Genomic DNA, 23,860 nt, shown 5'->3' on the forward strand with positions numbered 1-23,860 from the left:
TGTTTTGAAGGAGCTGCTGTTTAATGTTCCACATCAGTGTCTTCTTTTCCCGTGCACATGCCTCCACACACCTCCTCTCGCCTCGAGGCACCTCCGCATGGGCTCCAGCAGGCGCAGCGCTGCGCGGCAAAGCTCAACGACGTTGCGTTCAAAAGGAAAAGCAAATGACAGATAAGCGTTGTGATTTTATTTATGCCCTTCCTGTCCCCAACACTGCTAATGATAGCTGTGAGGGCTCACGTTAGCTGTGAGGGCTGGAATGGCAACACTGGCCAAGAGCCTCGAATCTAACAAGTTGTGCTCCAGCAGTGTGGCTGAGGCTGCTGGGTGCAGGTCAGGAAAGGTTCACGTAGTCCGCACAGCAGCACAGCAAAGACTAAAGATTCCAGGTCATGCTCCAGTCATGCTTCATGCAGCACGCTGGAGGAGTCATGTGGAGTTTAGCAGCCCGCCCGTGTGCACTTCTGCAGGTTAGCACTTCTTTAACACTCTTATTTCTCTCTTTGAGGGAATGAACACGGGATACTGAAGCTGCAAACACTGATAGTTGAGAGGTCAAACGCAACGACGACTCCAAAAGCTGCCGCAAAGCGGCTTGTTCCAGCGAGGGATTTTTGCTAGATTGATTTTTTCAGACACGGACGTTTCTATCTTTGATGCTCTGGTGTCAGTGCTAAAGTCTGTCATTTGTGTAGTGTGTGTGTGGGGGGGGGGGGGGGGGGGGGGGGGGGGGGGTGTTGGGTCTCAGTTTCATTCCATATCCAATCACATTTGATTATTCATTTAAGTGTAGGAGGCTGGATGGCACGACTGCATCAAGGGGCAATTTTATTTTTCAGATTTCTCCTGAAATTTGAAAAACTCGCCACGTCGCTGAACTTATTTTCAATATTGACATGTTTGCTCTTAAAGTTGATTGAACCGAATGAACCTGGAGTGGATTGCGGGAGCTTGCGTAGCCCGGTTTGAAGCCTTGGCCTCAGATGTGAGGCTGGAGTTTAATGCATACGGTTTCATACAGAAGTCTGACCTGAGGCCAGAGAGCCGCAATAAGGCAGAAAATCTAATATGGTGGCACGGGCTGTCCCACCGGGATCAGCTCGGTCAGACAGAGGAGTTAGGTGTGTGTTTCGCTCTTGTCAGTTTCTCCTCTTTTTCACACTGTACATGAGGATTACACAAGCAAGCTAACGCGCACACGCGCTGTGAGTCCCACCTGGCCTTAAACTCATTGTGGAGATGATTGTGAGGCCGCTGTCGAAACTCCTCCTGAAGGAATGAAGACCCAGTGTTTGGACACTTCCCACTGGCAGACACCCCGTTATTTTCCCCCGTTGTACAGAATTGCCTCTTCCTAACTGAGCAAAGTGCTATGCGGAGACAGATGTGATCCAGTAGCTTCAGGCAAAAAAAAGAAGAAAAACATTGTGAGTCTTGTAGCCTCCATATGTGGCGTTTAATATTTAACATAGTGTGTTTGCTTGGAGGTCACTGTTCTGATTAAAGGCGGCTTTGAATTTCAACCTTATTAGGTGCGTTTTCCACTGCGGGACTTTTTGGTAAATACTGGGGGCAGGAACTTTACAGGTCAGTGTTTATGGAGGTTCGACCTGATGCTTTTTATTCTGTTCTGATCTGTCGCTGCATGCTGCATCCATGCACACTTGCTCATCCTTATAAAATACAAAACAAGACCGGACGCGTTTGTGGTTTGCCTGCTGTGTTTGTGTGTCTATTGTGGCTGTGTCTGCTAGGCTAATGCTCCTCTTCTGCTGGGTCCCCCCTCACATCCTGCTCTAGGTCTAGCCAATCAGTGCTGTCTGGACCTCAAGCCCCACCCATGAGTTTTTGGTCTGATTTAAGTATCTACCCTGGAGCAGAAATGCAGAAACAACTCAGAAATGTTCCTGAAAATTCCTGCATTGGCGAACACACCAACTTCCCAGTTCTGTAATTAGCCCAAAGTTCCTGCAGCGGAGACGTGCCTCTTATTTCTTGGATCAGAACTTTTCAATGGTGAATTCCAAAAAGGTTTGAGTCTGTGTCAACCTTAAAAAGGAGACTTTGAAATGCAATAAATATCAAACTGCTATAAAATCTGGCACAATTCTCCGAGTCAAACTGCAGGAACCATCTTCCAACCTTTCGTCCATTAATCAACAGCAGGTGCTGAACATTTTTCATCTCCGTCTGAAATAATAAGGATATTTATTACAGCGCCTTTCAAAACAACGTGATAAAGTGCCTGTGACCCACAAATTATGAAAAATTTAATTGGTGAAAAGGGCAGGCAGAGATTTGTTATTTGTTTGGTTAAGTTGAATAAATGCATTTGGCCAAAAGTAACCCGAGAAAGTCAACTTCAGTTTCACTTTACATTCAGATGTGCTTTTAATAAACACATCATGAGATTTACAAAAGAAAAATACCAATAATTTATTATTCAACAAGGAATGGAAGCCCCTTGGCACTGTCTGGAACCAAGGGCATCTGTGACAGACGACTGTCATAAGCAGACAGCAAATCACGAGCTTATTTTCATACTTGTCCACATTGCTGATTCCCTCATCCTGCACAGCTGACTGCACATTGAACTCCCGGGGCCTCCAGGGCCGCCACCTCAGCCTGCCCGCTCTGGCACTCAGGTGCCCGGCTGACTTAAATTAGTGGAGCCCCATCGGGGCTCGTTTGGGGACGCAAAATTAATGTTGAAAAGTGAATTACCAGCTTAAAACCACCAGTTAATTGCAGATTACGCAACAGTTAAGTGGTTACAGAGGCTTTTTTTAGATACTGTCTTCCTCCTGTGACTCTCCATGTGCCCGGGGGGGCAGCCTCTGCCCTTCAGAGCAGCCCCTTTTCCTCGGAAATGGTTCAAACTCGTAAATTGTTAAGCACGCTGAATATTTGAGCAGCGATACGTTGGAGAGGTGAAGGCAAACACTAATTTACAGCGACTCAGGTGCACATGTTGGGGGCATTAACCCAAATGAACCCTGTTAATGGCTCAATTAACGAACAAAAAAAAAAGAAAGAAATGTAACCGACGAGCAGTATTGCCATAGCAACTGTGAGGTCTGGAGGATGCATTAGCAAGCATTAGTCATCACAGATAACTTCAACTGGTCGTATTGCAATTGGATTTTTATTGGTGGTGAAGGAGTCGTGTGACTTTATAGCATCTACTGAAGCCCACAATCATCCCTCTACCCTGCTTTCCTCTCACCTCCAGTTAAATGAGTGAGATGGACCCGGCCCGTCATTAGGGACACTGACAGATCAGAGTCATTGCAAATCAGCTTTATGTGGCGCGGCACCAACAGCTTTTCACAGCTTTTGTGACAATGGGGGGGGCTGTAGTTTGCACTTTAGATGTACGCCAACCATACGTCGCTACAAATCGTTTAAACTCTCTTTACTTGCCGTCAGCGGCACAATTGCTGTCCGACAGGGTAGCAAAGTTACTACTGGCAATACTACCGTTAGCATTAGTACGAATTACCTCCCATACGGGCATCACAAATGTGTCGTGACAAAAATAAAGGAAAGAAATGAGTGTGTTTCCGAGACCTTTCAACCAGCAATGAAAAGTGGTAATTAGAGTTCAGATCTGCAGCCGTATGGGAAAGCAAACATCAGAGACGTCTCCAGATCAGGTGTCATTTGCCCACATGTTCTGTGCCCCAGTTTGGAACAGCTGCAGGCGTTTTAATCATCCAAATGTAGACGTCTCAGAGGGAACTTTAGCCAACAAAGAGGTGAAAGAAGCAGCGACGACTGTCCTTTCTGGTCCTGAATCACACATAACAGTAATAATGACTGTAATAACGATAAAATCCTGAACTGTTTTTTAATAAATTAGACAAAAACGTGTCATGTTCACCACCCAACCAAAAAAAAACTGGAGTAAGAATATCAAATATAGGAGGTTTGGTATGGAGGTATGGCTAGTTTTTACAGATTAAAGGCTGTTCAGAGGTTCACTTAAAACTGAGAGTTTCCAGGAAAAAAAAAAAAGTGAGTGTGCAACAAGCAGTGATCGAACTGAGGTATAATTTATCTCAGTTAGAAAAAGCTATTATTGTGAGGTTATTTTAATCTGTGTCTTGTTTTCATGCAGCCCTAATAATATAACAACTTGTGGCCCATTTGCTTCGTTAACTTCTCACATATTCTCTGTATTGACGCTTTCTCAAAATAAACCCCGGTGAGAACAAATACGTGCAGTGTTTGTCATTCACAGCAGCAGAATCTTTGTGCGAGTCTCTCACGGATCCGCCCGCCACGGTTGTTGGTTTTCCCACCCAAACCTGTAAATACAGCTGCTTCGGCCGAAAGAGACGGAGAAAGAGACAGAAAATAAAAACAAAAGCAGAGCAACAGGAGTCGCAGCGGGGCGGCGGGCTTTTGCTTCCAGAGAGGAGTTACCCTCCACAGCCAGGGATCAGACGGCACACAGAGCCTAATGCCTGTGGCAACCAACTTCCAACGCTGTCAAGTGCTCTAACATCTGTGTTTATTTCTGTGCGTGTCGTTGTTTGCCTTCCTTTGATATGCGGCGAGTCGTGAAGCGCCGTCGCTCCGTGACAGCGCGCTCGCAGAATTTTCCCAGTGTGAAAATCCATCCAGGCGAACATTTTATTCATTACTGTCGCCGACGCTTTGCAGCAGGAATCCTAACTAGCCTGAAGAAGTGATGACAGCCTGCTCGGTTTTGCTTAAGCCTGCGTCTGATTTTGCATTCGCTTTCTCGGCGCTTTTTACAGGATTATATTCTTCATTCCTTTGTGCACCCAGTGAAGTCAGAAAGAAATCTTATTTTATATGGAAACTCAAATGTGAGTGCGACAATAAGGACACAAGTTTGTAAAGCTTTTATAGGCACCGTCGCGGTGGAGTTAACATGATTTAGCAACCAAAAATTGTCTTCTAGGATTGATCCCTTGCAGCTGTAGCAGCTTTTTGAACAAAAGGAACCTTTTCACAATTTCCAAGAACTATTTTCCTCTCCTGTGGCACCTTAATGGGATGTGAAAATGGGTTTAGGGTGCTACAAATTTAACTAAAATTAGCCTAAATGGTTTGGCCAATGGGAAGCAGGCAAAATAGGAATTAAATATCAGTATTTAAGGCTGTGAAGTTTATAGTCACTCATCAAAACATTGAGACTAGGACTGACATGTAAACCACAGGGGAGGCCTCCAGGCAAAACACAAATGTTCACTTCTTATTCCAGACAGCAAGCTGCAAATTTAAAACTTAAAAAAATGATGAAATAGAAGCGCATATCTGGAAGGAAGTCAGAATAGGACCAGCTCTAAATATATGTGGAACTCAAAACGCTTGGCAGCTCATTTTCTCCTCTTTACGGTCCTCCCTGTCTGGGTAATGCAGCAAAGGCAGCAGCGCTGCCACACAAAAGGTCACCGAGGAGAGATTTAGCGCGTTCAGCAAACTCGCCAACCAGGCAGCCGACACATGTGCATCATAAAAAATCAGCTCGGTATGCCACCTGCACAGTAAATCTCTCACGCCCACTGGTCTCCTCTGAGTTCCAGGCATGAATCTGGTGAGACCCGAGCATAACACCAGACAGTCTGAATAAATTTCTACTCCCCAACGTTTCTTCCTGCAAAGCAGCGTGTGGGAGGAGAGTAAGTCGATAAATGCAGGTCTGCTGTGTCCCGCAGATGTGTCCTCCTCAAGTTCCACTGATCTGGCTGGTTGCTGCCAACAGGGAAATGAATCGGAATAAGAAGCCGTTTTTGGTATGGAGTCTGCAATGGGCTCCTTCGGGGGACAAGACTGTCCTTGACAACAAACCAGCCAATCAGGGACTGAGCCCTATTTAATAATCCATTGTATTTGCCAAATTTTATTCCCGGCTTACTTAACAGACTCAATGGCAGTAAAGAAGCCAGAGTAAGAGTGGAACCAAGAGGCACTGCTGAAGCACCACTCATCCATTTTGTAAAGCTTCACACTCGTGACATTTGTGAAAGCGTGTGATTCACAGCGAGCCCGCTTGTTGTGTTTCCCAACAAACTGCTGCGCAGCCTGTAATCCTGGCGACGATGCTTAACCCTGACTGCAGGTTGTACAGGTTACTTTTGTAAGTGATCATGTGCCAAAAAGTCATACAAGGCGGGTTCAAACTGCATCTTTTCCCTCTTCTGCCAAAACCAGAGATATTTTTATTTTTTACCACTTGGGAGTAGAAACACTTGCTCGCATCATCCCAAACCAGAGAGAGTCCATGTGCAAAGATAGTCAGAGAGAAAACAACGTGCACACGCTGGCAATGTCCTCTCAGGACATCGAGAGTGATTGATCAAAGTCACCCCAGCAGTCCTGGCCAGTGGCCACCGCCAGACAGCTGCTGTTATTGTTGATGAGCGAGACCAAACACCGCCGCCGTATATCAGCCCTGCTGATTACGCCAGGCCAGAGAGAACACAGCGTCTTTCTGATTGTGTGCAGATGGGAAATCATCCGCTCAAACAAATGTGAGAACAATCGTCTGAGCCGTCTCTAAACACCCACCCGCTTCCAACTGCTTTCACTCCGGGCGTATTCATTTCTTTGTTCCCCCCCATCTGAGGGACTTCCAAAGGAGGAGCACTCAGAAATCTGAATGATATATATGAAAAAAATGCTGTCCCTAAAACTGTTCCAAAGCTGCCGGTTCACGTACACGGGGGCCCCTCTCATATGGCTTCTGCACGCGCTCAACTTTGATGCTTCTTTGGCATTTGCTCACTCCACTGGAGATATGAAATACTTTTCAGTTTCTTTCTTCCTTGCAGTTCTCTGGACAACCCCTGGTATTTGGACGGCAGCGTTTCTCTCGCGGGGGAAAAAAGATGGCGGGCGTCACCGCTAACGGTATTAGCAGAATGCGATTTGGTATTTTCTCCTTTATGAGGCCCGCGCGCTGTTATCTGGCTGTGTAGCAGAGGAATCTGGGATGTCATTTTGCCAGGCATCAGCAGAGACCCCAAGCTGATAGTGTCAGCAGAGTGAAATCACAGGTACAGAAGGAATTTTCCCTTGGGAGGGGGGTGGGGGTGGGGGTGGGGGGTTTATGGTAATGTGGCATCACGGCAGGAAACTACAGAGCAACATCCAGACTGATCTGCACTGACTGTAACTCACATAGTAAAGAAGTGCCAATCACATTCTGGGGTAACCGAGTCTGCATATTAATAAACGTCATATAGGCAAAATCAAACATGATTTAAAACAAAGGATCTATAGATCCTCTATTTACAGAAACCATCTACTGCGTGTGTTCGTGTGATTCCCTATTGCCAATTAGCACCATGAGGCATTATCCCAATGACTTGCTGACTACTTCAGGTCTTAATCCCACGCTGTCAATTCTCTATAGATCCAAATTTGAACTCCCATCAACCTTTGACCTTGCTTACCTCCTTCTCTGTACATTTCCTACAAGGGTGACTGACCTCCGGTCCTACTGGACCTCCCAAATCATCATCAAAATAATTTCCTCCTTCTTCTACTGTTCCCCTCATCTTGTATTCTGTGGCCCCCTTTTCTTGCACCAACTGACCTCATGTCCTCTTTGGTCTTCTGGGCCTCCTGCCTGGCTCTTCCATCCTCAGCATCCTTCCTCAGATACAGTCACTGTCCCTCCTCTGCACATGTCCAAATCATCTCAGTCTGGCCTCTCTGACTTTATCAACAGAACACCTGGCATGCACTGTCACTCTGAAGTATACCTTCCTGATTCTATCCATACACATCACCACAAAAACATCTCTCTGACCTTCATCTCTGCTTCCTGTCTGCTGCTATCTTTTACACACACATTGCTGGTTTCGCCACCATCTTATGATTATGTTCTCCCATTCTTTTCCTCCTCCTTTACCCAGCCAGGTCCTGCTGGAGGTTTTTCCCTGTTCAAAGATTTTTTTTATTTTATTTTTTTTACCAATGTTGCTTGTTCAGGTATCAGGCTCTGGGCTTCTATGAACCACTACCAGATAACCTTAACTCCACCAGACTATAGTTTAGTAAAATTGAATTGAGTTGAATTTAACAGATTTGATAGTTCTGGCTGCAGTTTCCGAATTGAATTTAAGTGTCTCCGTGGTGGAATGTGGAATTCTTGATCGGAATCTTTTTAACATAGTCCAAGACTGTAAGTCTTTCACCGCCCTCACCATGATAGAATTAGCCGCAGCAGCTATATCCTCTCTCGCCCATGCCCTCCCTCACTCACACAGACATGGAGAGATGGGTATTCACAAGTTTTTCATATTTACGTCAGAGTCATTTAGACACCTCCCACCCCTGAAAGGAGAGTTTCTTAATCCACCTGCCGAGGAGAAATCAATAGCGTTTCGCTGGCCTTTGGAAAAGATTGCCGAAGCCTCTCATCTGTCCAGTTTACACAGCTATATTGTCCCCGGGCGGTAATCTGTAAATCACATCTGATGGGGGACAAATGTCAACAGACATAACCAATAAGTGGCCTGATGAAGGGGGCACAGCATTTGAGGAGGTTGAGGGTTCCATCAGATGAGCCAGACAATATTGTATTCAGCTTTGGTTTCGAGGTAAATGTGTGAAAGGGAGCCTGTGAAACAATTCCAGGTAGCCGAGCTCAGCGGCTGTTTATTTAGTGACATGAGGAACGCCTTAAGTAGCAATTTCGGGTAAGATGGGTTCGAGTGGTTGTTATGCACAATTTATTTTAGGTCTGCAGTCGAATGATTCCAATCACATGTGAAACACAGACAGGAACAGGAAGCGGAGAGCAGTAATTGGAAATATATCTCTTTAAAAATAATAAAACATATTGGATATGTTTATATGGACACACTGAGGAAAATTGATTTTTTTCCCATCTCCGGTGAGCAAAAGGAACTTAATTTGAGAACCAGTAGCAGTGATAGCTAATGTAGCTAGCATTGCTAAAAACAAAGACATAGATCACACCAGACAAGCTGTAAACCAACCTCCACAAAATGATATCACAGTTAGCTCTGTTTCCCTTTATATCATTTCACACTGTTGACAGCTTTAGCTAGCTATGTAAGTAATTTCACTGCATATACAAGCATTGTCCACCAAGTTTTTTTAATGTCTCCCCTTTGTGAGTGACTTGTTTTGGGATGCAAAAGATTTTAATCGGTTGGTACAACACAAAACTTAAGCATGATCGCGGCTTTTTCTTCCATGCAAACCACTTCCTGCCCCCATCTTCGGGCATGACATCACTTGCACACCACCTATTCATTTGTTTATGATTTCACTTTATTACGATTTACCCAGAAAACCTTTAGCGTAACGGTTGTTAGGAGATAATGAAAACAGAATAATACATCTGACAACGAAAACAGAGAGAAATGCCTCGAGTGCAACGCTGAACTGAATTGTTGTGCTCAGTGGAAATGGAGACCGACCTATCTAAAGCTGCTGCTGTTTCCTGAAGACCAAGGCAGATTTTTTTGTGTGGACACAGATTTTATCCAGTTATATCCCCAGTCTTAAATCCGCGCGAGCCGCGGTGAAGCGGAAGAGCCTTCGGAGCCTTTGGAGCAGTGTGCAGAGCAGCTAGCGGACACGTGGATGGTGCATAAAGTGATGGTCACACAACTGGATGACTCCAAGCTGCAGAGATTCAGTGAAAGAGAGCCACAACGTTGATGGAAGCTGTTTGCATGAATGCCTTTAAAAAACTAGAGTGATCTGATCTCATTCTACACAGAAGCGCTGGAATTCCTGTATGGCCTTACCGGAACCTGGCCAAATAAATAGATTTTTTTTTTTTTCAGTTTCCACTGTATAAATTGTCAGAAATCTCAGGCAGAAAAGTAATTTTTGTCTTTTCTTGCAGGTCAAATAGCTCTGAGAGGAAGATCTAGCTCTATGGGCTCCAACTTCTCCCCTCCCTCCCTCTTTGTGATACCTTGTAGGCTGGATGTAAATGGGGAGTCACGAGCCGGCGAGGATGCTTTGATGCCGATGATTTATTCACGTCGTTTCATCAAAGTCAGTGAGTAGAAAGACCTGCAAGTGTCCCCTTTCACACCTCAGGAGGTGGACGGGTCGCCCCATTGATGGGAAGGCCGTTAGTTTGATCCCAGACCCCTGTGTTCTACATGCTGATATGTCCTTGATAAAGATCCTGAACCCAAAACAGCCTTGAAGGCTGCATTATTGGTGTGAGAAGGTACAAACCTTCTATTTACATTCTGCTCAAAAAACCCTGTGTGGCTACAAAAGCTGCGGAATACAAGTCTTTACACTGGCTACAAGCTGGCTCTGTTACTGGTTACTGAGGGAACGCTGTGCAATTTATGGCTATTGTTTTGTCGATCTAGATCACGCATGGGGAAATGGATCCTGGATGTCCCCCATGGTTGTAATTTTTCATCTCCCTCCTCATCTGCTCCCCTTTCCTACTTTTAGCAGCGCCACCACGCCTGCGTGGAGTTTATCCGGCTGAATGAGGAACAGCGTTCATTTTGAGCCGCGCTCATTTTTGCAACGCAATTCCCCACGGAGCCACAACGGAGTCGGGACTTTGGCAGTTGGTGTCTCGTTCCTTTCATCAGTCACAGGCACACAAAGCCGGCAAACAAAGTTAGCGATAGCTGCCAAACCTCTTGAGAAACACTATTCATAATTATATGTCTTTGGTCCAATAATAACAGCTCGCGTGGAGAGTAGTTGTGTTTCCATCCCAACATCACGTTTTGGAAACACTAAATAATCCATTTCCTGGGAATATCTAAGAAAGCACAAGGGAAGCAGAGGTTTTGAAGCTCAGAAGAACCAGCATGTTTATTTTGAAAAATATATTTGCATGTAACGCCTTGTGGTTTTAGAGGTATTCACATCTGGACCCAACATCCTTTTCTTCGATTTGAAAGCGATTAACTGCTCAGAAACATTTGAAGTCAAACAGCATCAGTGGATCAGACTTGGGTTACATCAACGGCATCATGAGGATGGGACACGTGTCAGGTTTTCAATTCCAAACCTACATTTCTCCTAAAAATGGAGCCAACGGGGTCGTCGCAAGCTTGATGCTGCTGTAATTGATGCAGGTCAGTGTCATGTGACCCAGTTCATCAGTGTCACGGTTCCCCAAGTTCACTACACTGTCTCTCCGGTAAGAATAATAATCAGGACTGGGACAACTGGACAAAATGAGGGTTGTCTAATCTTCCCACTGTTATGGCGGATGCCAGACAGGACACTGAACCCACAATGCAGACCACGACCGAAAGACTTCTCCAAGAGAAGGTTTATTTCAAATGAAAAGAGCACTAAGCACATCTTGCAGGTGTAGTCCTATCGAGGGCAGGCTGGATTCCCCAACAAGGCTGAGTGTGGCAGGCGAGGCCGGAAAGAAAAGCAAAAGGTAATCAGAAAAACAAAAATCCATTGATCTAGCTTCTTTCTATAAGAACAAACACAGGAGCCGATACGCAATTACCACCTGAAGTTTTACCAACAAACAGCCAGAGCACGCGGGCCGAGCTGGAGTAAAATACCACCGAATCTGAGGAGCTGACAAGCAGCAGGTGAGAAACTCTGGAGGAGGCGTCACAGAAATCAGCCTGCACAGATGAGGGAAACGAGCAGAAACAACAGGGCAGGGGAACAAAGCAAACATAAATTGATGCCCGCCTGTCTATAATTCAAAGTAAAATTGATATAAAATGATTTTTTTTATTTTGCACTTAAATATAAATCAGTGGTCAGTCTTTTCTTTGATGCAGGTGTTATTAGTTTAATCCTCAATACTTTCCTGACACCTTTCAAGAGCATTAATGTTTAACACAGGATGTGGAACCTCATTGTTAAAATGACTGACAGCCGACACCAAGTCCCGCCCACCCCGCTGTGCTGCGAGAGTACGACTGCCCTGCGATGATGAACGTGTTTATCTGAAGTTAAGATCAATGCTAATGCACTGATACCTTTGATAAAACACTACGCGCTTGTGTTCTGTGATGACACATCAAAGACACATCAAAGCCAATCCCGCTCAATACATGGATTCTCCGACATACTTACAGTGGATCCGCTGCTCCTGATTAAAATCAATGACTTTTGCTCCACTTTGACTCACTGGGTTCATTTTTTTTCGTTTCATTCTAGCGGTTCATCATTAACCCTGACATTTTTTCTCCCCCCTCCCTGTTTTTACCATCCCACAGGCTGTTTTGGCTCCCGTTCTTCGCCGATCCAGGTACAGCAGAGGATGTTGCATCAGCTCTCTGCAGATTTTAGGAATGTTTTTATCTTCGGGCAAGTTATCACAAGCCTCAATCATCTTTTCATGCCGTGCAGTGTTTTAAGACCACAGTCTTTTGAACTGTAAACATCTGAATGCCTCTAGAACCTTTGGAAAACTCGAGGAATATCTACCTTCGCTGAATGTGTATGTGGGAGGTGCTCTTTTTTATTATTATTATTCTGCCTGCATGTAAAATATAAAAGAATAGATTCACACAGACGCAGGCAAGAAAACTTTATCCTCCTACTGCATCCTGAAACTTGCCAAACCTGCAGCGGAACTCATGTTGTCGGTCTGTAAAATGTTGGCATTAACTCAAAACACAGTACGGTTATTGGCTCCTGGGTATCACGTTCATCTAAAAATAAGGACGCCAGCTCTCTCTGGGACTTCTTCACAGATCACTTCATTTCTATTTATACCCCCTGCACATAAAAAGGGTATTGCAGGCCAGTCAAGGACTGCTGTCGTCCCTGATTTTCCCATGGACGGTGATTTTATTGCAATGTCATCTCGCGCTTATATTCAAGATTGTGTTCTGCGAGTGACAAACGAGATGAATTTGTGTTTTTTTGTTTGGGTTTTTTTTTACTTAGGCTAAATCAATTCAAATGGGTGACAAATAGGTTGTCAATCCACTCCGGCAGTGAGGAATGATGGGTTTGTTTGGCACCTAGCTCAGATTTTTGTGCGGTACTCTGTGCGTAGTCCAGGTAGCAACAGATTTCCACAATCACACTCATTGATTTTCAATAAGCAGCTGGCAGCAATTCTCAAGCCTGCTTGATATTGTTAAGGGCGACTCGGCGCCGCCGTTATTGACGCGAGTGCCGCAGTCAGCAAAAGCTTCTGAGGAGCGATGAGACAGAGCTGGTGGAATGAAACGCTGACGGACGGGAGCGAATAAAAGGGTGTTGAAACACTCTTTGTCTTTGCCGGCAGTGTTTTCAGGACGATTTTATGGTAAACGGAAATCTATAGACTTATTGTATATCAGAACTCCATATATCTAAAAGAGGGCAGAATTGGAAAAGCAATATTCTCTGGATGTTCCGAAGCCTCCTGTGTGATGCAGTTAGCAATGACAACCAAACTAATGGTTCTCTAAAGTCACTCCCAGTGGGCTCGGAGTAGGCCAAACACATGAATCAAACGCTGTACTTGGTGCCCGGCTATTTCCTCGCGCTGTGAAATACATCCTGGGTCCATTACTCAGAGCTGACGACTTGGATGCATTTGTTATGTGGCCTAAATTACAGGTTGATTATCTGACGTATTCATAACAAATGGAGTTTCACCCCAGTAAAACCTAATTAACCAAAATATTCACTCGGGCTGCGCATAGTAAGAGGAATTCATGTTCATGTCACAGGCTTGTATCACAGATTTTGTATTATTTTGTCCATGTGGTGTTTATTGAGGAATGTGAGTAATTTATGTGACATGTTTATGTCAGTCCGAGTAATGGAAACTGGAAGACTGGCACCAACCCCTTGTTGAGCACCTCAAAAATGACAAAGGTGGCTGTAAGTGTTACAAATTCTGCCCAAATAAGCATCATGATCACTCCTGCCGGCTGAGTGGGTGAGCATCCGTGTTTGTCTCAGATAAAACTTCAGACCCCGACGCCTGTTTAGACGTACTTCAGGTGTGTTTGCCCACCAAGACAAAACCTGCGCTAGATAGAAAGCAAAAAGACGGGGAGCCGAGTGTTCAGGTTTGGGTTTTTCCAGAACCTGAAGGCAGGAAAAATGCAGTGATTAAAGTCCAAACACCAAGTCTTTATTCAAAGATCATTTCAACAGTCCTCCTGGACCACAGGGAAGCACTCGTCCAGTCTTCCGGGGTGCACAGAGAGCTCCAACACAGGAGTCAGGTCCTGCTGTTCTCCAGTCCAGCGTGGAGACCTCAAACAAGCAGGGAGAAGCGTATCAACGAGCTGTAACAACACCGATGATGAGGATAAGAGTCAGCTGGTAGACAGGTGCTCCGTCCTTACATAGGTGGTGATGTAGATTATGGACAGGTGCGCCTGCCTGCAGCACCAGCTGTTGCCAATATCGGCTCCTCTGCGCCCCCTGCAGGAGGAAACACACAGGACCACACAAACACACCACCCGGAACCCTGGACCCCAAAACAGAGATCACACAATCCACATCCACACACCTGCCGTGGATGTCATCAGGAGCTCGTCGCTAACGTTGCTGCGTCTTCCTCTCCACTCCTCTTACTGATACACGCAAGCCAGCAGACGCAGTTGGAAAACCTTTTAAAGGCACTTTCTCCCCCCGCTTCTCATGCAGTTACACTCTAATGGATCTATTTTGCAGTTAAGAGCGTATCTTTCCTAATGTCCTATACAGGTCTTGTGAATAATTTATTTCTATCAGTCTTCAAACCCACTGATGGACAGGTCTTAGACTGGATGTGAGTGTTGCAGAAGTGCTTTAATGCATATTAGGATCTCTATTTACAATCACAAGACAGGTCTATTAATGTTTACAACACGCTCCCTTTTCTCTTGCATTATCTAATCAAAATCTGATTTGTTTGAATCCATATCTTGTTATTCTGAGGTAAATTGTCAGGTCGTGTCCAATTTGCGACTATATAGCCTTAATTAGCCTAGAGGTTGCTTTCCATTAGAATACAAATGCTCAGAAATTGAACGTGGAATTCCTCAGAGTCAGGAAAACTGAATCTGCCTGTGTGGAGTTAATTAAATACGGTGGAGTTTGATGCAGTTAAGCAGACTAAAGTGCATAAACTCTTTTTTTCAGCAGTAACATCTGCAGTATCAACCACATTATTAACCCTCCTTAATGCCACTGGTGGAAGGAGCAGAGATTAGATTTCTCCTCACAGTCCTGCAAAGTTTCCAACATGTTCTCATTCCATGGTTGCAGCTAATTGTCCCCTAGGGGGCCCCTTCCATATATAACCTAATTGATATGGTTGGCGTCCCAAAAAGCATCATCATGTTGACAGCGGTTGAGTACAGGGGTACTCCACTCACACGGGTCTCACAAAGAGCCACTATTTCATGGCTCGTTCACACACAACGGGCTTCATTTCCAGATCAGCTGGAACTGGAGATTGCTGACATGTTTGTGTGTCTGCGATTCTCTTGACATGCGATGCTCATATTCCTGCGAGCCTCTCCTTCTCCGACCATCTGCTGGTCTATTCCCTCTCTCATCGAGACGCGTGTTTAGAATAAAAGGGCTGTTGTTTGCGCAGAATCTCTCTCGGCTTTGTGTTCTTGCCGTCCTGCCGAGGAGAAAGCAGCACTGGGAAACGGTGCTTCATTGTGTTGTTGAACGTACCCTGCATGCTGGGGCCCGAGGACACACCCCTTCACCTGCACATTGCATTGATCATGTACGACCTTTGTTAACGCGCAGTACATTTATCAACCTTTTTAACAGGCAAAGTTGCGCATTTCATCTCCAGAGGAACAGAGAGTGAGCTCAGCCCTTGGGGAAGTTGCGGTTCCGACTAAGGGAAGACGGATGGAAAAATAAAGACATGAGGGAGATGTCGGGGAGGGGGAGATTCACGCTTGGAGCCTGCAGGGGTAAAACACAATGCATGGCCAGGCCAGAGCCAAGAGATGAGATCCCTCTGGACCCACGGCATGCTAAAATTGAGCGATGTGAACTGTTCCCGTCCTGTGGGAAAGACTGTCCGCCACAAATTCGAAAACACACGGCGGTGCTCAATGTATATGTAAGGCAGGGACTGTTAGTCTGGGACTCCCACTAAATATCAAAGGGCCAAGAGAGGAATACAAAGGGAAAATGGATATCGGAATCTGGAGCGGCAGTCCCACGTGGGATGCCGAAGGAGCCCCCCTTTTCCCAGTTACAACTGAAAGAAAGCGTTTGATCTCTGCCGCTTCCCGCTCCCATTGTTATCTGCCACAAACCTGCACCCACCTCCTCTCCCAGCCATGTGAAAGCTGTGGGGGCCCGCAGATACGCAGAGACAAATAAGCACCGCAAATACAATATGTTTGCTCGTGCAACCTGAGGAAGGAGCTGATTCCACCAGAGACGCGACGCTAATTTGTAGCATTTTGATACACCTTCCCTTTTTAATTAGCAGTTCTGGAATAAAGCCCCCCCTCTCTCTCTCGCTCACACACACATAAACACTCATGACTGAGACTCCGAAGATCCTCAACAGCCACCCAATAATGGAGACGATGCTTTTGCTGAGATTTCCTTTGATTATAGGAACACGAGACACATCATTTGCCACCCGCGTCATTGAGCGGCAAATCAAGCTTAAGCAATCAATACAACACTCAAGCTATTGACCAGGTCTTTAGGTTAGACTGCCTCCTAATGGCTCGGAGTAGCCGTGTTTGCTGTGGGCGGCTGATGGGATCGCTCCTTATTGATGACAAACATCCTTATCAGTTTGTGGTCACACACCTGCACCCGGACAGCATCTTCTTCCTTTTGTAGCTGCCTTATCACCGCAGGCTCACGAGTCAGCTGCTGCGTTAGCATCGATTTATTTTCGAATGGTTATAAGAAGGCTCTGGTGAGACTCTCCCGCGGTTCTAAAGTGATTCCACTTTCTGGATCTGAACGAGGTGATGGATTTAGCCATGAATTGGCCGAGCTGAGAGGGACTCAGCTGGAGAATTAGAGATGCAAATGCGGACATGATCAAATCAGGTGACGCCTCGTTATTAGTCCTGATCGCGCCACGTCATGATTGACAGCCCGAGTCACTGACAACGGTACACAAACTCCGCAGTGCAATCTGTCCACGGCCCTTTTTGAGCCCTACCCTGAACTCACACACAGCCTCCACAATTTTGACAAATTTATATCACTAAATCCCCCAAAGTCTATTTAAAGTGTCGAGTTTTGGCATTAATATGAAAACAAATATCGGATTGAGTTATAGTGCTGGTTTGTAGTGATAATTATTGCATTCCACTGCATTCCACTTTCACTAGTAATTAGAGGTAAATATAGAGATTTCAACAGATTTCTTCAATTTAATAGTCAATTGCCCCAGTGAAACCAGGGTATTCAAAAGCACCTGTGGTACAAAAGCACCTGTTTTTTCTGGTTTTGCATGATTGTCTCAGATTTGTTCTGCCTTTTTTTGGATTCATGCTATCAAACACAGGGCTGTCAATCAAAACAACTGTGCAAAATAAACTTTAGAGAGGCTTTTGTGTAATTTGTTATATAAAAAAATGGAATGGTGAAGAAGAGCAGATTTGCTCAGTTTTCAAATAGTTTCCAAACTCGTGCACTCTCGCGCGCCTCCTACATCAACTCCCAACTGTTCATCCTCCAATTTATAGCCTGCAGGCACTCTGACTTGGAGCCTGAACTTATTATGCGTCTCCCTTCTCGGAATTTTGGCGCACTTAGCCTGTGAATGGACTTGGAATGAGTCGGTTCTGCTTGCGTCAGCATGCGAAATGGTTCCACCTCAGACGGCTCCGTGAAGAAGGTGTAATGAGAAAGCACGGGGCTCTTTTTTCAAAGGTGGAGGTGACTCCCCCCACGCCTCCATCCTGGATCAACTTCTCCACTCCAAAGCTATCAAGCGTGCCGTGATTTGAGCCTCCCGTCGCTGGCTGAAGACTGCTCCAGGCTCTCTCAAACCTAATCAACCAAAATACTCAATTCTGCCTCTTTGTCAATCCTCTCATTCTCTCTCCCTCCCTCTGGCCTCGTCGCCGCATTTTTGGATGCTTTCACATCTCCGTCTTTACCTCCAAGAATTGGGAGATCTTAAGATGACAAAGCCTCTGTCGCAGCAGGGATTGCTCAGGGCGATTTTCTTCGCTGATGATATTTGATTCTTTCATGTTGTGTTTGAGGAAGGTAAGGCTGCCATGCTAGCTCTCTCCTCCCGGCAAGAGTTGGGCTCAGACGCTAACCTGTGGTTTTTTGGGAATAAACAGTTGCTGTGGTCTCTTTTTTCCACCAAACAAACAACCCCGATTGTGAGCACTTCTGAGCAGCACAGACAAAATAAATGATGTGGCGGCTCGCTGATAAATGGCCTTGTGTGTCTTAGAGGGTGAGGAAATAAGAGAAAAAGATGCAAGATGACAGGATACGGTGCTGGTCTGATCCTTGAGAGGGGAGAAGTTCCATAACCTGAGGGGCTTCAGCGGGGGGGGCATCTCAGCAGTAGTGTGTGTGTGTGTGTGTGTGTGTGTGTGTGTGTGTGTGTGTGTGTGTGTGTGTTTTGCTGCCGCTTGTCAGAGTTGGGGCTCTGGAACATAAACCTCGGTGTTTTCAGTCACTCAGGGGCCTGGAAATCATATCTGATGGATGTTTGCGCCTGTCATACGGGACGAGGAGTCGCCGTAGTTCAGAGGAGTGATGGAGACACTTCCCTGCCCCGGCCCCCGTGACTCTATTAATTAACCTCCATGGAAGGTCTGGTCTCTGCCTTCAGAGGTAATCACAGCAGGAAAGTCCATCATCAGGCCCTGATCTGACCTGTAGGTGTACAGCAGGATTACTGATATCCTCTAGCACCACCTTGGTTAACCTTTGTTTACTCATAGTTAGCTCATTCCTACTCTTTTGTAGGCACCTTACTGCAGATTAGATCATATCCCGCATGTGTTTGACCCACCAGCATCATCAGTTCTTGGTCACTGGAATGGTGCAGCTGTTTAGTTCATGTCTTTAGTTAACTACTAAACCAGCCATGCTACTAGTTGACTGGTCCTTCATTGGCTCAATCTATTGTCATCTATTAATTTTTGATCTCCTGGAGGTCATGGATAGGCAAGGTTGAAGAGAAAAGCTGAGGTCACATGATCGCAGTGATTTTAACCATGCTGCACATGTGCAACCCCCCCCCCCCCACACACACACACACACACACACACACACACACATTAATGATGCCAGTGAGCGATGGTCAAATGTGCCTCTTGCCAGATAAAAGTTCCAGATAATAGATAATAGTTCCAGTTTCTCCCTCTCTGCTCTCCCGTCTTTGTGTCACAATTACAGACAAACACGAAAGCAGCGCAGACAGAAATAAAAATGATCCTGTTTTTCACTTTAGACTTCTGAGGGACACACGCACAGCAGCGGTCCCCAGGGAAGAAAAACCCCTCTGAGTTTTGCCCCAGAACTGGCAGATCAAACGCCTTCTCCTCTAGCGTCTCTGCCTTTCTCCGTGCCTCTATTTCTGCTGCCTCCTTTCATGATGAGGAACGGTGGCTTAAGTGGCTCTAGTGGAGCCCTCTGATGGGCCCTCCCAATGAAACCAGAGTCAGTCTGGGAAGTGTGGCGGTTCTGCGCCAAGATTTTAAACATCCTTTAGCGCCCCCTGTTGATGAGGAGTGGCGGGGGAGGGTGCGCGGTGGGCAGACGGTTACAAAATAAACAAGACTTGTGAGGAAGAGGGGAAGAAAAAAGTCCTGGGATGAGTCATGCGACATTTACATGTCATTTCAGTAAAGACATTTAAATGGAAAATGAACACTTGGACTGAAGAGAGTGGGGAGAAAGAGAGACACGGACCCACAGCGCCCCCGAGCGGACAGACTGCATATAACATCTTTTTAGAACTTGGTCTTCCTTTCTCCTATCATTTTTCTCTACACAGATACTTAGTTCGGTTTAAGTTTTATTCCCCACAAAAAATCCATCCTTGAATGATTCATATTTCTTTGCCTTTATCTACTTCGTTCAGATGTTGCGTTCTCTTATATATTTATTGTTTTAGCTTATCTGGAAGCAGAAGATGCAGGCCTCAGGAAAGCAGCCAAACCCCCAGAAATGTGATAAGAACTTGTTTTAAAACATCAGGGTTCCTCTTCTCTGTAGTTCTGCAGAACTTTTCTTAGAGAGACCTAATGCATCTGCTGACAACTAAATTGTTAGTTTTCTTTCTGTTGTGCACTTTCTGTTGTGCTAATAAGTAGCTACTTTGGAGGAGCTCGAACGTCATCAAATAAAACACAACTAACCTAGATGGAAATGGCGTTTGTAGGAATGTACTCTGGGATGGCACGGAAGTCATTTAAAACGTGTGGGACGATTCTATGAGTGAAGCTTCTTTTTAAACCTCCATTTCTAACCCAATTTATCATGAATGCTGTCGAGCCTCTTTTTCTAATTCTACTCTGAATCGGAGTTCGTTTCTGTCTCCAAAACAAAAGCCGATTATGGCCGAGGCCCACGGTGGTGGGCGGGGCCCGGACGGGACGCGACGCTGCGATTGGTCGTTAGACAATCAGGAAGTCTAAGGCAACCAATCAAGCGACGGAAATCAGTGTGCGCGTGTCTGTATGCGCGCGCGCGCTTGACCGTCCGACCTGTGGGTACCTGTCAACAACGCGCGTCTGAGAGGAAGATTCGGAGCTTCGGCCGTGATTTATTCCCCCCCTGGGCTGCAGATGTGAAGGGATGACGGAAGAGTCGTTGCCGCCGCTGGAAGCCGGAGTTTTCAGAGCAAAGTTGAGCAGTTTGCGCCAACTCTGAGGATGACATTTGGCGTCAGCGGGAGGATGGAGTGGCTCTCCCAGCGGTGCCAGAAGGAGGCTGCGCTCCGCTCCGTGCTGATCCTGTCGTGTTTGGTAGGGGAGGACGAAGCTTTATTCCAGTGGTTTGAGTTGTAAAACGCTAATTAAATGTGTAATGACGCCGTGGATGGTGGTGTGGCGGCAGCAGAGCGATGTAGCGCGAAAGTAGGGCAGATTAAAGCTGCTCACCAAGTCCTAACTGAGGCCTCGGCGGCCGACGACGCCAAATAATAAGAGGATAACACTGAATCCGGTCCAAACATGGCAATCATCTCCTGGGGGGCGGCTGGTAATCAAATTGAATCAGTCCAGCTGCAAATGTACCGATAATTTGCAGACATGTCAGCAGCAGAACATAAACATGCAAGTTTGCTGCTCTTGACAGCTCCTGGTCCTGTCCGTGTCCCTGTACCCTGGACTGTGGGCCATCGGGGTCCAGCTTCATTCAGTCTTCACGGGCAGCTACGTACCGGGACACCATTCTGTCCTCCTGGTCAACAGCCCCAACGAGCAGGCAGCCAAGGACATCGGCAGGTACACGGCGGGACCCCGATGGGTCTGAGACACTGCGGCTCCTTCTGTAACAGCCCCTGCAGGCGAAACGCTCTGAAGCCGCAGAGCAAACGTGCACGTCGCGAGGAGATGCGCACCATTTGAACACGTGTGGTCTGAGTCCTGATCCGAACGCTCATTGTTAACCAGCATCTCGGCTTCAAACTCGGGATTCAGGATTTGAAATTCAAAATCCTGGTTCAGTCCGGCCAAAATCAGAGGAACAACATTGAGAATGTTGCTAATTGCATCACTGATTTACAGCTAGTTTATTATTGCCACGTCATTTAATCACATTTTAGCCTTACGTGCTTAGTTGGAAGTGATTATATCAATATTGGTCCTGTTGTTTGAGCATCACAATGTTCTCTACTGCTAATACGACATTATTTAAAACTCATTTCCTGGAAAATGCCACATTGAAAAGTTCATAATTATCTCTTTTCTAGTGTTTAATGTCCCCCCCTCTCCCTCCCTTCCCAGGGCCATCATGGAGAGGCGGCTGGCGGCCAGTGTGAATATTCTGTCCCGGACCTCCACGATGTAAATGAACACCACCACCCCACCCCCCCCCCCTCCCCCCACACACACACACACACACCCTCCCGATCCACAGGGCTTCTCCTAAACACACAAACGTGCCTCTCTCCCTCTCCGCCACAAGGTCATCCGTTACGCCGCCATTCAAACGTTTCCATCTGTTTTTTCCGCCACTATTGAGCGGCGTCCCGGCCGTGTTTGCACACTTGGATTACCTTTGCTGTTAATGCATAACCACCCGAGCACCGAGGGAGGAGAGAACGTGGCCGTCTAAATATAGAAGATGTGGCTGAATTAGTCTAGAGGTGACGCCGTGAGGCGTTCCGTTCTGCCACACATAACGTTCAAAGATCCCGTTTTGCACCCGACGCCATCGCCGCCGTGATTGACCGCACGTGAATGCTCGTCTCTGTCTCCGCAGGTACTACTGGAAGGGAGAAATCCAGGACGCCAGTGAAATCCTGATGGTGAGCTAGAGCAGTTGTTGGGCGTCAGGGACGCGGCGCGGTGTCATGAGATGTGACTGTTGTTGCAGCTGGTGAAAACAAAGACCTCCAGGATCCAGCAGGTCACCGATTACGTGAGGTGAGAGGTTCCCTGCACCAAAGTCTCCCTTCCCAGGACAGAAAAGTAACAAGTTTTCACACGTTTCACAAGTTCTTGCAGGATTTGATGTTAAACTCACAGTCAACCGGCCGGGGGGGGGGGGGTCTGACCATGATGCCGGCCTTCTGCAGAGAGCCGCGTTTATGGCTTCAGCTTCAGGGTGGCAGATGTAAAAGGCAGCCGGAGGTCACGCCCGCGATTACAGGCACAAAAAGATGTTGGAGACATTAATAAATGGTTTTTATGCAGGCATTTATCCATCTTTAATCCCCTGAAAAACAAGATCTGGCCTTTATTTCCAGCTGTGAGATGTGCCTGTTAAACCTAGCATTACATGCTACATTCAAGGCCCGGGAATCACATTTTTTTCATCTTGGCTCGTTATTATTTTAGTGTTTTAGTGTTTGTCTCATCTTCTACTATTCTGGTGCTCTTTAACTGCCTGCTGGTGACAGATGGGACAAACAGTTTCCCTGCCAAGGATCTCTGACTTGTTTATTCTGCTTCCCTTCGAGGTCTTTCCACCCGTACGCCAACCCAGAGGTGCTCAGCTTCGCGGTGCAGGACGGCAGCCTCTCCTACATGAGGTGGATGGATGAAGCCGTCCCGGACGACTGACGCGAGCCGACCTCGGCCCGGGCCACAGCGAGTTCTGCAGGACGGAGGGGATCAGAACAGGAGGAACGAGCCCCTTTAGACTGCGTCCATGCTCTGAGTCCAGTAGTTTCAACCCCCTGATGTAGCGTTGAATATTTGATTTCGGCCCTTTTTAGAGCTTTTCATGAAACACTGTTCTCCGATTGGTTGGCAGGTGCCTGATAAAAATTTTACCAGTGAATTTTGGCTTGTTATACAACAGAAAATTGGATTAACGCCACACTGCAACTTCTGATTTGTAAGATAATTAAATGTGGTTATATAAAATTAACACCTCTCCAGGTTTAATGAATTACTGCCTCCAATAAATTAAAAAAAACCCTCAGTGCCACATTAGCTTGCTGCAAACGCCGCGCTAGTGTACAGTTGCTGCGTGTCCCAGTACTGGGGCAAACATGGCGTGCAGTGGTGCGGTCATTTTACAGATCAGCCATGCATGCATACCTCATTAAAGGGAGAAAATAAAGCACGCACAGCCTCGGTCTGCAAAAAAAAAAAAGCGTTTCCGGGCTGAGACCCCAACAAAGAAAGTGCAGACGTGGTTCGGATGGGCGTTGTTGTCTGTGGAGCCGGAATAATCCTCCCCATCAGGTCCAGATAGAGACCCATTTGGTGACATAGTCCCGCTGTGGCTTTGAGTCCTCATGTGCACAATGGTGCCAATTTTCCACGGGCAGGAACCTTTGTGCCT

The 23,860-nt window shown here is 46.3% G+C and overlaps 1 protein-coding gene across 1 annotated transcript; it reads left to right on the forward strand.

Moving 5' to 3' along the window:
- The first annotated feature begins 20,579 nt into the window (after positions 1 to 20,579).
- On the forward strand, positions 20,580 to 23,478 carry LOC101061858 (protein CutA homolog). The gene is made up of 6 exons (XM_029838099.1): positions 20,580 to 20,868; positions 21,200 to 21,348; positions 21,850 to 21,909; positions 22,328 to 22,373; positions 22,442 to 22,491; positions 23,028 to 23,478. The coding sequence occupies exons 1-6, from the start codon at positions 20,776 to 20,778 to the stop codon at positions 23,128 to 23,130; spliced, it is 501 nt and encodes a 166-aa protein (XP_029693959.1). The 5' UTR covers positions 20,580 to 20,775; the 3' UTR covers positions 23,131 to 23,478.
- The last annotated feature ends 382 nt before the right edge of the window (positions 23,479 to 23,860 follow it).

Source organism: Takifugu rubripes, chromosome 6 (assembly GCF_901000725.2).
Source record: "Takifugu rubripes chromosome 6, fTakRub1.2, whole genome shotgun sequence".
Classification (NCBI taxonomy): Eukaryota; Metazoa; Chordata; class Actinopteri; order Tetraodontiformes; family Tetraodontidae; genus Takifugu; species Takifugu rubripes.